This window comes from Nyctereutes procyonoides, unplaced genomic scaffold, assembly GCF_905146905.1.
Source record: "Nyctereutes procyonoides isolate TBG_1078 unplaced genomic scaffold, NYPRO_anot_genome, whole genome shotgun sequence".
NCBI lineage: Eukaryota > Metazoa > Chordata > Mammalia > Carnivora > Canidae > Nyctereutes > Nyctereutes procyonoides.
Genome location: NW_026575048.1, coordinates 38893778 through 38909306, shown reverse-complemented (window position 1 = coordinate 38909306; position 15529 = coordinate 38893778). Strand labels below are relative to the sequence as shown.

At 39.5% G+C, this 15529-nt stretch overlaps 1 protein-coding gene across 1 annotated transcript in view; it reads right to left on the bottom strand.

The window, feature by feature from the left end:
• The window catches only part of POLR1A (RNA polymerase I subunit A), a 71314-nt gene that overhangs the window by 26316 nt on the left and 29469 nt on the right, over window positions 1-15529 (bottom strand). Inside the window, exons 14-16 of the mRNA XM_055327253.1 lie at window positions 13033-13224; window positions 1621-1770; window positions 249-432 (exon numbers count right to left, since the gene is read on the bottom strand). Of these exons, the coding sequence (XP_055183228.1) occupies window positions 249-432; window positions 1621-1770; window positions 13033-13224 (526 nt within the window). The remainder of the gene's footprint in view (window positions 1-248; window positions 433-1620; window positions 1771-13032; window positions 13225-15529) is intronic.

Genomic DNA, 15529 nt, shown 5'->3' with positions numbered 1-15529 from the left:
ACCATAGAGGCTGGGGTGGGGAGGGGGGTGGGGACCAAAATGCATGAAGAAATGCTGGCTATGGGGGAGGGGTGGAGAACACGGAGAAGGACCAGGTCTATGATGTGTTGCTGGCAGCCAAGAGAGGACAGAGATATACAAGAAGTCTGGCCATTCCCCAGGAAGCTGCTAGTAGAGTGAGGGACACATCCCAACGAGTGCGCTGGCCAGGAGAAAGGGGGCCCCAGGGCCACTTGCCCAGCACTCACCCAAGGTGAAACCTCTATAGAGTTGTAGGTAGGCGGTGAAGAGGCGTGCCAGGCAGGTAAGAACCTTGCCGCTGGTCTCCCCGCCATAGATCTCATAGCAGCAGTGGACCAGGCCATAGGCAGAGCTCCCATAGTGCGCTTTGTCCAGCACACCACAGAGCAGTTCCCCTTCTCTGATGATCACCTGTGGAGAGGACAGTCACCAATGCTGAATGAAGGGGACACCTCCAGTGTGTGTGAGCTACCCCCTCCTTTCTCTGTGTTTTATTAACCTTACTGTGTAGGTTCCTCCGCTGTAACCTGCCTCAAGTCCTTGATGGAAAGTTGCAAGGAGTGATGAATCACTAAATTCTACTCTGGAAACTAATATTACACTATACTAACTAGAATTTAGTAAAAACTTATAACACATAAAACAACAAAAAAGAAAGATGTAGAGTATAAATGGAATATATTTTTTTTCCTAAATAAAGGAGTTGAGGACATAGAGACCAATATTTTTAAATTATTTTTTCTAGGGACTATACCACACACATACACACACACACACACACACACACACACATACAAAGACATTTCGGTGTGTTTACATGTCCTCCTGCACAACCCCCTCCTACCAACTTGAGGTCAAGTACCCTTTACAAGGACCTTATGACTAGAAATGAGAACATCTAGAGTATAAACTCTGTAACCACAACCTTGGCCTACACGCTCCCTCCCTTGACCCTAGAAGCAAGAACAACATAACCTTTCTAACATCTTTTAAGGCGTTTGTATTTTCTAAAGTTGGGTTAAAGCATCAGAAGCTAATTAAAGGAAGGATTGCTAGCCGCATAATGTAGCACACACTAAGCATATAATCTATAAAGAGAAAGAAAAGCATCAGCTTCAGTTCTAAATGGAATGTTGCTAGATGCTGTGACAAAGCACTTGTGAGCTGGGGACTTAAGGCCTTGGAAATCTTTAGTGTGGGGCCACTGCCTTGCTCACTTGCAAGAGTGCTGTGCCCAGGTTTGACTACCCTAGGCCTAATCCCCAAGGCCTAGAACCTCACAGCAGCTCCATGATTTCGAGCCATGCAGGGGTCTCAAGGGATAACAGTACGTTCCGGATTTCCAAGTTTTGCAGAATTGAATCCAGAGGCCTCCTGGTCCCCTATGGGTTGTGATGTTTACACTGAGGGTCAATGCTACCAATCAACTCTGACTCTTTCTAAAATGAAAAGTGACACCAACTTGGGCACACCTCCCTGTCTTATGAACCACGACACCTGATTCTATGTATCTGCCTCCCTTTCTCTGTCTGTTTTAAATTGATGAGTCTAAACCTGGGATGAAATGACTCCAACCTGCACATCTAGGCAACCACACACCTGGGACTCGCACATAGAGTCAGGGTTAAAGCCGGGGACGGGCCGAGGAGACTCCTGCACCCAGGCTTTGCCACTGATCTTCGCTTTTCCAGATAAGCTCAGTGGGATGCGGTCCTCTGGGATTATGTTTATAAGCAGTGTTGACACAACCTGGAAAAAAAAAAGATAATGCTGATCGTGGGGAGAAAAGTTGAGAAATTCCCTTTTAGGACCTTCTGTCCCTGTCCATCCTAAAAAGCCAGACCACTCCATTCTGATGATCTGTAGATGAAGCAAGAAAAACAGGCATTTCCACCTTTGTAGGATAAGCTGATCTCAGTTTTCCACTTACATGGCTTAGGAGACGGCTTAGGAACAGAAACAAACATACACCATTAAGAACTTTACTGGGATTATTTCCTAAAATACCCTCCCCCTGCTTTTCTTTGAGAGTACACACTTGTGCGCGCATGCGTGCACACACACACAGCACTCACAAAGGTGGGGGAGGAGCAGAGGGAGAGGGAGAAGTAGGCTCCCTGAGGAGCAGGGAGCCTGACACAGGGCTCGATCCCAAGACTCTGGGATCATGACCTAAGCTGAAGGCAGATGCTTAACTGACTGAGCCATCCAGGTGCCCCTCCTAAAATAGTTCTTAAAGTGAACAGTCTTCTAGACCTGAAAAATTAAGTCCCTGAATAGACCAAATGAAGGAGAAGAAAAAAATAAACTGCTGTGGGGTCATAGTAATGAAAGATTTGAGTATGTGTTAAAAAAGTAAAAGCCATGACAGTGGGTGGGTTTAAACCCCCCCAGTGGTGGGGGTTGTGGTGCTGCCCTCTATCAGAGGTCAGCCCTAACACGATGTCAGTTCCAGGACCGAGGCAAAGGTTGAAGAACATTCTTTTCTCATTTTCAGGCTGCATCAAAGTAAAAGACAATTATTATATACAGTCAGTTACATCCCCCCACAGAATAGCTTTGATTTTCTGGGGAGCACCAAGGAAGGAAAGGCTACAAAGACTAACAATTGAGGGTTCTTCCACTGAAGAGCTTCACAGAGGAGGCCTGAGACACCTCACTGAGAAACTTCAGGGATGAGAGGCTGTTCCAGTGTCTGGTCTGCCACTGACTGACTGGTAATATACTGTGGGGCAAAATGACTGCTCTTCAGCTTAGCACTACTCATTTGTAGAATAGATAAAATCCACTTGTTCATTCAGCAATGCTATATTGAGTGCTTACAATGGGCCTCATGCTGGGAAGAGTCATGTATGAATCAGTCTGTTTTTGGTAGAACCTTCATTCCCAAAGGGGACTGTCCTTGGAGGAAAATAAAACAGGGAAGGAGAACCCCAAGTAGAATAGGGGGGAGTGGTGGGAACATTCACAATTTTAAATAAGATGGGCAGGGAAGGCCTCACCAATAAGGTGGTGAGGAAGGGAACCATGCAGAGATCAGAGCATGCATTTCAGGCAGAAGGCTTTAGTCTGAGTGAGAAGGAAACCTATTTGGGAGGTTTTGATCACAGGAGTGACAAGCTCTGATTTTACTTTTAACAGGCTCACTCGTTCCAAATACATTCCTGGTCTAGACACTGAGGCTATATAAGCGCCTGAGAGAGTAACTAACACTGACAAGAAGGACCAGTACTTTAGAAGTGGTTACTAAAGTTGAGTGAGGAGCACCAGGTGATAAAGTCCCCATGTGAGGAACATCACGGGACCCACTGGTTATGTGACTGGCAAGCCAAAGGCTCCCACCCAATTAGCTTTTATAGAACTAATACCAGAAATAAATTAATTTGACTGAAATTAATTATGGCTACTGAGAGCCTGGGGAGTCCTTCTTTTGCCCCAGTTGGATGCATCACAGTGGCCATCCACTCAAGTAGTTGCTAACTGCAGGCGAGGAGAGACAACTTCTCAAGCAGCTGCTCCACTGAAAACCCAAATAGGGGCAGCTGTACATGGGTAGAACCATGACTCTAGAGGAGGCAAAAGCATGCATTCCCAAAGATGTAGCAGGCAAGGTGCAAATGGGCCAGTCCACAGGCATGACCGTTAAGGAGGGGCTGGGAGCCATCAGCAGGCATTAATAAACAGCTCTTTGTATGCCTGTACCAGGCCCCAAGAAGTAGTATCTTTATATGCACACAATGGGGTCAGACCACTTACAAAGGCAGTTGTCTTTCATGCATGCATACCAGAAGCAGGAGGACAATTGGCAGTAGCATCTTTAAAGAAAGCAGACAACACTCTATCTCAACAAAAGATGACCCAAAGGGTCATGACTCACTCTCTCCAGAAGGCTACTAGCACTGCCAGGCAAGGGTAAGGAAGTAAAGGCAGGAGGGTGAGGTTTCCCTACAGTGCTGATCACAAGCTACACCTCAACTAAACCACCAGTGTGGACTCCCTGGCTGGGCAGAGTCAGGAGAGGAAGTCTGTGTGCAAGGTAATAGCACACAGATCCAACCTTCTGAGGACAAGGAAATATGACCTACCATCTCATCTATAAAATCAAAAGGGCAGAAAAAGAAAAGCATTTGACAAACTCCAATACCCTTTCATGAAAAAACACTCAGCAGAAGAGCAATAGAAGGGAATGCCATAAACCTAATAAAGGGGAGGCACCTATGAAAAACTCACAGCTGATACACTCAATGGTTGGGGTGCCTGGGTGGCTCAGTTGGTTAAGCAGCTGACTCTTGATTTTGGCTCATGATCTCACGATTGTGGGATCAAACCCTGTGTCAGACTCCATGTTCAGTGGGGAGTTTGCTTGAGATTCTCTCTCCCTCTGCATCTTCCCCTCCCCCATCCCATGCATGCTCCCTCACTCTCTCTCTCAAAATAAATAAATCTTACACACACACACACACACACACACACACACACTCACACACTCAATGGTCTAAGACTAGACATAGACACTTTTTGCCTAAGATCAGGAACAAAAAAGATGCATGCTCTTCCCATTTCTATTCAACAATGTACTAGAAGTATTGACCAGGGCAATTGGGCAAGAAAAGAAATAAAAGGTATCCAGACTGGAGAGAAGTAAAACTACCTCTATTTGTAGATGACATGATCTCTTATATGTAAAACCCTAGAATCCACAAAAAAATTATTAGAGCTAGTAAATGACTTTAAGCAAAGCTGAACAATATAAGGTCAATAGAAAAAATTGACTATATCTATACATTAACAATGACAATTTGAAAATGAAATTAACAAAATAATTCCACTTATAAAAGCATCAAAAATAAAATATTCAGGAATAAATATAATCAAATAAGTGTAAAAGTCATAATGCTTAAAGTCTAACACAATGTTGAAAGAAATTAAAGAAAATCTAAATAAATAGAAAGATATCATGGATCAGAAGACTTAATATTGTTAAGATGGCAGCAGTCCCCAAATCGATCTACAGGTTCAATGCAATCCCTATCGAAATTCCAACTGTCAATTCTATATAAATGAATAAGCTGATTCTAAAATTCACAAGGAAATGCAAGACTCTGAATAAGCCAAAACAATCTTCAAAAAGAAGAACAAAGCTATTAGACTCATACTTCCAGACTTTAAAACAACAAAGTTACAGTTATTAGGACACAATAATGGCATAATGATAGATATATTAGACATATTGATCAATGGAAGAGTCCTTAAATAAACCCTTACATATATAGTTCATTGATTTTGACAAGAGTGCTAAGAATGTTCAATAAATGGTGCCAAGACAACTGCATATCCATGTGCAAAAAGATGAAGATGAACTCCCACTTCATACCATATACAAAAATGGACTCAAAGTGAATCAAAGATCTAAATGTAATGGTTACAACCCTGTCAACTCTTAGGTGGCAAAATAGCTATAAATCTGTGTGATCCTGGATTAGGCAACAGTTTCTTAGATATGACACCAAAAGCACAAGCAACAAAAGAAAAAGATAAATTTTTCAAAATTAAAATTTTAGTGTCAAAGGACACTATTAAGAAAGTGAAAAGACAACCCACAGAATGGGAGAAAATATCTGCAAAAATAAATATGTAATACAGATCTAATAGCTAGGATATATAGGGAACTCCTAGAACTCAACAATAAGAAGACGAGCAGTCCAGTTAAACCGTATGGACGAAGGCCTGAATAACACTTCTCCAAAGAAGGTATGATTAATGGCCAGTAAGCACATGAAAAGATGCTCAATATCATTAGTCGTTAGGTAAATGCAAATCAAAACCACAATGAGATACCACTTCATACCTACTAAGATAACAAGCAAGCAAGCAAGAAGCAAGCGTTGGTATGCATGTGGAGTAATTAGAATCCTCATGCTGGTACAAATGTAAAATGGTAACAGCTGTTTTAGAAAACAGTTTGGTAGTTCCTCAAAACGTTAAAAAATAGCATTACGATATGACCCAGCAAGTCTACTCTTAGCTATATAGCCAAGACAACTGAAGTACATATTCACACAAAAACTGGTACATGAATATACACTGCAGCTTTATTTATAATAATAATGAGGGGAACAACCTAAGTTGTCCATTTATTAACTAACAAACAAAATGATGTATTCCCATACGATGGGATATCACCTAGCCATAAAAAAGAATGAAGTACTATTCATGCTACAACATGAAAGTATTTTGAAAGTATTATACTAAGTCACAAAAGGCTACATTTTGTATGATATCACTTACAAGAAATATCCAAAATAGATAAATTCACAGAGACAGAAAGTGACTGTCAGGGAATGAGGGAGGAAGGAACTGGGACCAATGATAATAGGTACAAGGTTTCGTTCAGTGATGATGGAAATGTTCTGGAATTAGCTAGTGGTGATTGTTGTACAACACAGCAGACATACGAAAAATCACTGATTTATATCCTTTAAACAGATGATAAACTTAATGTTAAATATGAATTACATCAATAAGAAAAACATGGGAGTCAGACAAGATGATTTTAAGCTTCTTCCTGCAATAACATTCTAGAAGTGTTTAATTTACTTTCTGGTCATAAACTTATTATGCTAGGGAGAAAAGACCATCTGCAATGTTCTCTTAGACTGTGAAGGGTAGCAGTATTTATAAAAATTATAAATGAATTTTTTTAATACGAAGACTGTACTGAACTTTAAAAATCTTTTATTTTTTTAAAAATATTTTATTTATGTGAGAGAGAGAGAGCCTGATCAGGAGCAGGGGCACGGGCAGAGGAAGCAGCAGACTCTGCTGAGCAGGGAGCCAGAGGCAGGATTCTATCCCAGGACACCAGGATAATGACCTGAGCCAAAAGCAGATGCTTAAGTGACTGAGCCACCCAGACACCCCAAACATGTTTTAAAAAGTTAAAAGGATTCCTTAAAAAGAAAAGTTTTGAAATGTATAATCCTGGGGCACCTGGGGCCATATGGGACAAAAAGGAATCCTCTACCTCATGTCATACACACCCGCAAATATCAACTCCAGGCAGACAAGTAGACCTAAGTGTGAAAATAAAACGGTAAAGCTACTAGACAATAACACAGGGGAATAACTTTGTGCCCTCAAGACAGGCATACTTATATTGGACTAGCTATGAAAGGCAAATTTGGTGAATTACATTAATAAAATAGCTCTGATCACTAGAAAACAGCACTGGGGGATCCCTGGGTGGCTCAACGGTTTAGCGCCTGCCTTTGGCCCAGGGCATGATCCTGGAGACCTGGGATCAAGTCCCACATCAGGCTCCCTGCATGGAGCCTGCTTCTCTCTCTGCCTGTGTCTCTGCCTCTCTCTCTCTCTCTCTGTGTCTCTCCTGAATATTACATTAAATCTTAAAAAAAAAAAAAAAAAAGAAAAGAAAACAGCACTAGGTAAAAAGGCAAAAATTTGGCAATGGACCAACACAAGAAAATATGTAAAAAAAACTCTTACCTATTCATAAGAAAATGGTGTGGAATAGAAAACAAGCAAAAGACTTGAACAAGCCCTTCACAAATGATGATGTTCTAAGGGCCAATAAGCATATGAAGAGGTACTCAACCTCACTTGTTATTAAGAAAATGCAAATTAAAACCATAATAAGGTGCTACTACACATCCATCTGAATAGCTAAAATTAAACTAATAGAAACAAACACAATACAATAATAAACAATATTATTACAATAATATCAAGTTCCACTGAGCATAAGAAGTAACTAGATTTCTTTTCTTTTTTTTAAAGGTTATTTATTCATTTATCCATGAGAGACACAGAAAGAGAGGCAGAGACACTGGCAGAGGGAGAGAAGCAGGCTCCCTGCGGGGAGCCCTATGTGGGACTTGATCCTTGGACTCTGGGCTCAGGGCATGCCCTGAGCCAAAGACAGATACTCAACCGCTGAGCCACTCAGGCATCCCAAGAAGTAACTAGATTTTTAAGCCCTACTGGTAGAACTGTAAAGTGCTATAAGCACTTTGGAAAAATGTCTATTAATAAAGCTATTAATGTTAAACATAGACCTTATGATTCAGCAATTTGATTCCTTGGCATCTAGCCACCAAAATCCACATATATTTTCAACAAGATATATATAAGAATGATGATCGTAGCCCCATTTGTAATAGCCAAATGAAGACAAGCCACGTCATTCAAGAGAAAAAGGATAAATATATGACGGTATGGTTACATAATGGAATACTACACAGCAATGAAAACGAATGAACTCCTGCTATATGTGATACCACGAGTAACTTACACAGAGATATGATTTACCAAAGGAGTTCATTTATATGACGTTCAAAAAAAGAGACAGTGTTAGAAGTCAGGTTAGGGGCTACCTTTGGGGAGGGGTCTTCTGAGAGTGCTGGTAAGATTCTACTTTCTGATCTGGGTGACACAAAAGTGTACTCACTTTGTGAACATTCATTGAGCTGTACACTTGAGATGTGCAATGACAGGAAAAGCCTTTTTCTTTATATGCTCTTTGAACAAATGCTGAGACCTCAGATTCTTTTTTTTTTTTTTAATTTTTTTATTTATTTATGATAGGGACACAGTGAGAGAGAGAGAGGCAGAGACACAGGCAGAGGGAGAAGCAGGCTCCATGCACCGGGAGCCCGACGTGGGATTCGATCCCGGGTCTCCAGGATCGCGCCCTGGGCCAAAGGCAGGCGCCAAACCACTGCGCCACCCAGGGATCCCGAGACCTCAGATTCTTAAAGGGAAAGAAAAGCACTCAAGAGGCTGCATGAAATGCCCTGGAGAAGGAGCCTAAGACTTCATTTTCTGGGGCAGTACAAATAAACTGCCCCAGCTAAGCTCCTTATCTCCTGATTCTAAATGTGGCTTTTCTCTGCAGAATCCAGACTGAGCCACTAACAAATTCTTGTGCAGGACAGTCCCTCTTCTCTTTTACACCTGCTTGCAAAGAAATAACAGCCTGTGGTAATCTCATAAGAAATACTGAATCTCATAAGAAATACACAAGTAAAATCTGGGCCTATTTTCTAGTTTTATTTAATAGTAGTAGTCTTAACCCAGAAACATTATAAAATGAAAAAGAAATTCTTTCTAACAGAAACCAAGTTATTCTATCATTCTGATCTTTTTCATGCCATACTTTTTCTCACAGAGACGCTTAACATCACTACCACTGTGATCACACATAGAATGTTGTAGTCTATTTCTGCTTTCAACATTAGGTCAGAAAATTTCCCAGACCTCTCACTACATGGTCTTTTAAAAATCACTATTTTAAACAGCTACACAACATCTTCACAAATGGATGTTCCACAATTTACTTAGCGCCAATGTTAAGTATCTAGGTTTTTCTAATTTTCCACCACTATAAACCATGGTGTAACAGACTGTTTTTTTTAAGTAGCTTTTTCTACATTTCATATGGTTTCCTTTGGCTGGATTCCCAGACTGAAAGGAATCAAGATATTTATGGCTCTAGATATATGTTCTTTGTCCACTACTTAGTTCTATTTTGAGCATACTGTTTACATTTAAACAAAATTCTAATAAATTGTGGACACTTAATTACTTAAAACATAATCATTCACTTCTAAGATAACTTCAGATGGCTTACAAAATAAAGACATCTAAATAGAATAATAAAAATAACAGAAATAGAAATAATAAAGTAGACAAATACATACAGCCAACTAAATCAGGGGTCAGCAAACTGTAGCCTGTAGGCCTAACCTGGCTTACTACCTGCTTTTATAAATAAAGTTAATCAGATCACAGTCATGCTCATTATGTGTTGTCTAAGCATGGCTGCTTTCATGTTACAATGGCAAAGCTGAGTAGTTGCAACAGAGACTATATGACCTGCAAAGTCTAAAATATTTACTGTCTGGCTTTTATAGATAATGCTCACCACTCCTTGAACTAACCACTTCTAGATTTTAATCCTAAATGGCAAAATCCCCATCTATTTTGTTAAACTGACTTCCATTTCTGGCTAGGATAGAGCAATAATGACTCTTTCACAAAAAACAAGAGCAGACATGAACCTGAAACAATGGTTTTCAAGACAACACCAGGCAATGAAGGACGATGATCAAACAAAGATAGAGATTGAACCATTTATTAACTAAACCTGACATTTTTAGAGCACTCCATTTAAAAGCATCTGATTATATATTTACGGGCATACACAATATTTACCAACATACATCACTGTAAAATAATCTCATAAACAAATGTCAATAAATTTAAAAGGAGTCTAGTCATTCAATGTATATTCTCTCAATGGAATTCGGTTAGAAATCCACAAGAAAGATATCTGGAAAATCTCTAAATATATAGAAATTAAATAATGGACTTTTAATGAACTCATGGGTCAAAAAGAAATCAAAAGGAAAATTAGAAAGGATTTGAAACAAATGAAAATGAAAATACAACACAGTAACTTATATGATGTTACTTAAGCAGAATTTAGGGGGAAAATTTATGAAATGCCTAGATTGAAAAAAGGGAAAAAAACGGTCTCATATCAATGATTCCAGCTTCAACCTTAAATGACAAGACAAAGAAGGGCAAATCAAATCCAAAGTAAACAGAAAATAAGAAAAATTAAGATCAAAGTGAAATCAATGATAGAAAACAAGAAAAATAGAGAAAGTCAATGAACCTGATGGAGAGCAAAACTAATAAATCTCTAATCAAACTGATCAAGACACACACAAAAAAGACACAAATCAGGGAGCCTGGTTGGCTTAGTCAGTGAAGCATGAGACTCGATCTCAGGGTCATGAGTTTGAGTATAGAAATTAAAAAAAAAAAAAAGACACAAATCACCAATATCAGAAATGACAGAGCTGACACACCTATAGAGTCTATAGATAGAACAGAACAGTAAAAGAATATTATGAATTATTTTATGCCTATAAATTCAATGACTTATGAGATGGGACAAATTCCTTTAAAAACAAAGTACTGAGGCTCATTCAAGAAGAAACAGACAACCTCAAGAGCCCTATAGATATGTTAGAAAAATAGAAATTTTAATTAAAGAATCTTTTTCTTTTTTTTTAAAGAATCTTTCTAAGAAGAAAAGTTCAGTTCCAAATGGATTCATTGGCTAATTTGACCATATGTTTAAGAGAAAAAGAAATAGTACCAATATACACAAACTTACAGAAAACCAAAGAAGAGGAAGTATTTCCCAACTCATTCTATGAAGTCTGCATTACCCCAATACCAAAACCAGGCAAAGATATTACAAGAGAAGAAAACTACAAATCAATGCAAGCATATCTTAGAGATACTGTGGGTCGAGTTCCAGACCACCACAATTAAGCAACTGTAACAAAAAGTGAGTCAAATGAATTTCTAGTTTCCCAGCACATACAGAAGTTATGTTTATACTGTAGTTTATGAAGTGCACACTAGCTAGTATTGCATCTAAAAACCCTATATATATATATATATATATATACCTTAATTAAAAAATACTTTATTGCTTCACTCATATGTGGAAGTTAAGAAACAAGACAGATGAACATAGGGGAAGGAAAAAAAATAAAATAAGATAAAAACAGAGAGGGAGAGAAACCGTAAAAGACTCTTAACCATACGAAACAAACAGGGTTGCTGGAGGGGAGGCGCATGGGGGGATGGGGTAACTGAGTGATGGACATTAAGGAGGGCACGGGATATAATGAGCACTGGGTGTTATATGCAACTGATGAATCACTAAACTCTACCTCTGGAACTAGTAATACACTATATGTTAACTAAATTGAATTACTTTATTGCTAAATATGCTAACCATCACCTGAGCTTTAATCAGTGAGTTGTAATCACTAATCACGGATCACCATAACAAATATAGTAAAGAAATAGTTTGAAATTTTGTGAGAATCACCAAAACGTGAGAGACATGAAGTAAGCAAATGCTACTGGAAAAACAGCACCAATAAATGCAATGAAAAATGAACATAAACATACAAAACTGCCTGAACACAGGGTAGCCACAAACCTTCAATGAGTAAAAAACACAGTATTTGCAAAGTATAATAAAGCAAAGTGCAATAAAATGAGGTTTGCTTGTATTCCTCACAAACGCAAATGCAAAAATATTCTACACAAAACTTGAGTAAACTGAATTAAAAAATATATAGACAGGGTAATATCTTATAACAAGGGTTATTCCAGAATGCAAGGTTGGTTTAACAACTAAAAATCAGTCAGGTCACAGGTGCTCAGACTTCAACAACTACTGAGTGGGAAGAGACTTTAGAGATCATCACCCTGAATCCTTTGTATTTTAGATGAAGAAAGGAGGCCCACAGAGCCAAGGTCACACAGCTGATTAGGAGTTGGGCCTCAAGGCTGAACCTGGAGACCCAGGCAACAGCAGAAACACACACTCTACTGAACCCTCATTATTTGATCAACACCTACATCATTATTTCATTACTTTGACAGGAAGCATAGCATGATGTCTTAGGGGTTAAGAATCTTGGGTTTGAATTCCAAATCTGTCTCCTATAGACTTTTGGGCAAGTCATTTAAGTTCTCTAAAGCCTCAGTATCCTTGTCTGCTAAATGGTGATAATAATAATAATGGTCTCTGCAGGTTGGTTGTGAGGATTAAGTAAAATAACAGATGTAAAGCACTTGGCCCCTACCAACAAAAATACTACTACCACCACCACCATCACGGGTATCACTGCCTAAACCCACCACATTTGCATTATGAGGACATTGAGGACAGACACTGTGCAGTCCACTCTTAGTAGACATTCCTGTAAAACCCCCCAGACCCAGGAACCCCACCAAAGAGAAAGTCATATAGATCACACAGGCATATCTCAGCAATTCTGTGGGTTCAGTTCCAGATCATCTGATCTGCCGTTTCTCTATGTCTGGCCTGGACTCTACTGGGGGTGAAATCTTTTACACGAGTGGTGTTTCCTTTTTTTTCTTCTCCCAATTTACCTGTTTTCCTGTCCACAGTGGAAAGGGTTTCAGGATGGCAGGAGGAAAGAGCTTCACGCGCCCCACTTTGTCTGTGAGCCCTCGGTATAGCAGCTCCATATATTGCTCCCGAGTGAAAAAGCAACCTCGAATGGTCATGTTCGCACCCGAAACCATGTGATCTTGGATCAACCCCGCCAATGGCTGGCCATCCTACAAACGAAATGAGGTAAGAAAGAAGGCAAATATGAAAACACATTCTAATTCCTAATCTTCTGCTTGGAAGCCACATACTAGCAAGAGCCCTCCCTTATACCCCTGTATTGTCCTGCCCCAGTTTCACTAGGCCTGTGCTTGGGCCTCCCAGCTGGAGAGCAAACTGCCTCCTAAAGCACATGACCTAGGCTTCCTGGCTGGCTTCCACCTTTACCATTTGCCCACTGTTCTAGATCAAGACAGCTCCAAACTTATCCAGTTCCCTACACCTCCTCTCCATAATCTCATCTGGTTCTAGTTACTCCAGCATATTTTTGGCATCTTCACATAAATTCGGTCTGGCTACAGTTTGTTACATTCTTGCTTTTATATTTTGGTTTTATGCTTTAGTATTTTTTCACACATTTCTGGCCTATTTCTCCTCTAAACTAGTCATCCAGTCAATAAATATTTATTGAGAGAATACTATATGCCCAGGCACTGGGTTAGCTCTCCAGTCTACTCTAGTGCACCCAACAGACATTGATTCTTTATGGTGAGGAAGAACTAGACAGCCAACAAATGACTGGATGAATACATTATCACAAAGAGTTTTAAATATCATGGAGGAAAAAAACAGAAGGGTTATCATTCTGACTAGAGGTCAGAAATTATCTTTCAGGGGCAGTATTATAAAGCCCTGAGTATTAGTGACTTAGAGTCCACTCTCTAAAGGGTGGGGGTTCGGGCAGAGGAACCTCGAGAGGGTTGAGGGTGTCCTAATGTGCATGACCATGTAAGAGAAGAATGCTCACTTACAAGTGTCTCTTCACAACGTTGCACATGTTCATGGCAGGTCCTCTAATAAGGGCAGTTGTCTATCAGATGCCCAAGCAAGGGTTTTTATGTAAACCCCAGTGCATTCATCTAATTTAAAACTTTTCACAGACTTTCTAAGCCCTAGTCTCCTGCAACTTATCTGGAGGTCTGTGTTTATGGCAACACAAGGCACACCAATGTAAAAATAGCTATGCCCACTGACATATTCTAAGAAGCAGTGTTTGCAAACTTCTTGGTGTTTATGAGAACTTGAGAAAATTTGTGCCCTGGATCTAAAGATTGTTATCAATTGGTTACTTGTTAAATACTATCCAATATTATGGCACGTTTCATAACTAAGGCTAAAGGAACTCACAAATGCAGCCATGGAGAAGTGCCAGGAATTTAACCACATGTACTAATTCAAAGGATAAAAAGGATGCTTGTCAAATAGTGTACATACTGTGGCAATGAGCTCTATATAAACTCAGAGACAATTATTACAGACGGGGTGAATAGACTAGGCAAGGTCAGATGGTGCACACAGCCCCTTACAAAGGCTTTGAGCTAAGAACATTAGTAAAAAATTATACTCTGCATCTTATTCCAAAGACAAGGTCTTATTTTGCTGGGAAAACCCAAACCAGTATTATGCATTTGCCTCATCCCACAGTCTTTGGGGGCAGATAAAAATTTTTCCTTCTGTTTTCTTCCCTTAAAGAACACAATTACAAGTTATGTGATCTATTCAGTGCCTTCTCCTCTCTCCACCCAGATTTTTCTATGACTAGAAAATTACCTTAATGGCTAAATTGCTTTCAGTGCAATAATCATAAATTGTAGGAAAGAATGCTGATTAAAGCAACTTACTAAGGGCCTACTTATAATTCTGGATTTCCCAAATCCCACTTAGGATCAGAAAGACCATCTCTCAATCAAAAACCCAGATAAATGTTAGCTATCCTATTCCACTTAATATCATAGCAAAGTGACATCACAATTAATGCCTTTGGTCAGTATGCTTTGAGAATTAGGGTATTCTGTGATTTGAATTTTCTAGCTAAGTAGAGTCAGGAGACTCTTAAACTTTGTTTAAAAAAAAAAAAAAACTTTCGGGCAGCCTGGGTGGCTCAGTGGTTTAGTGCAGCCTTCAGCCCAGGGCCTGATCCTGGAGACCCAGGATCAAGTCCCACGTCGGGCTTCCTGCATGGAGCCTGCTTCTTCTTCTGCCTGTGTCTCTGCCTCTCTCTCTCTCTCTCTGTCTCTCATGAATAAATAAATAAAATCTTAAGAAAAAAAGAAAAAAGAAAAAAAAAAAAAACTTTCCACAAGACACTGGCCCTCAAAAAATACCATAAACAGAGGAAGAAAAAAATCCACAAAGAAACACATCAATGAAAAGTTTAACTATTTTCTCAGGAAAGAAAGAACTCAAGCTCCATTCACCTCCTATTTTAAGAAAACAACATGCAACTCTACTAAATACACAAACAATAAAATAAAA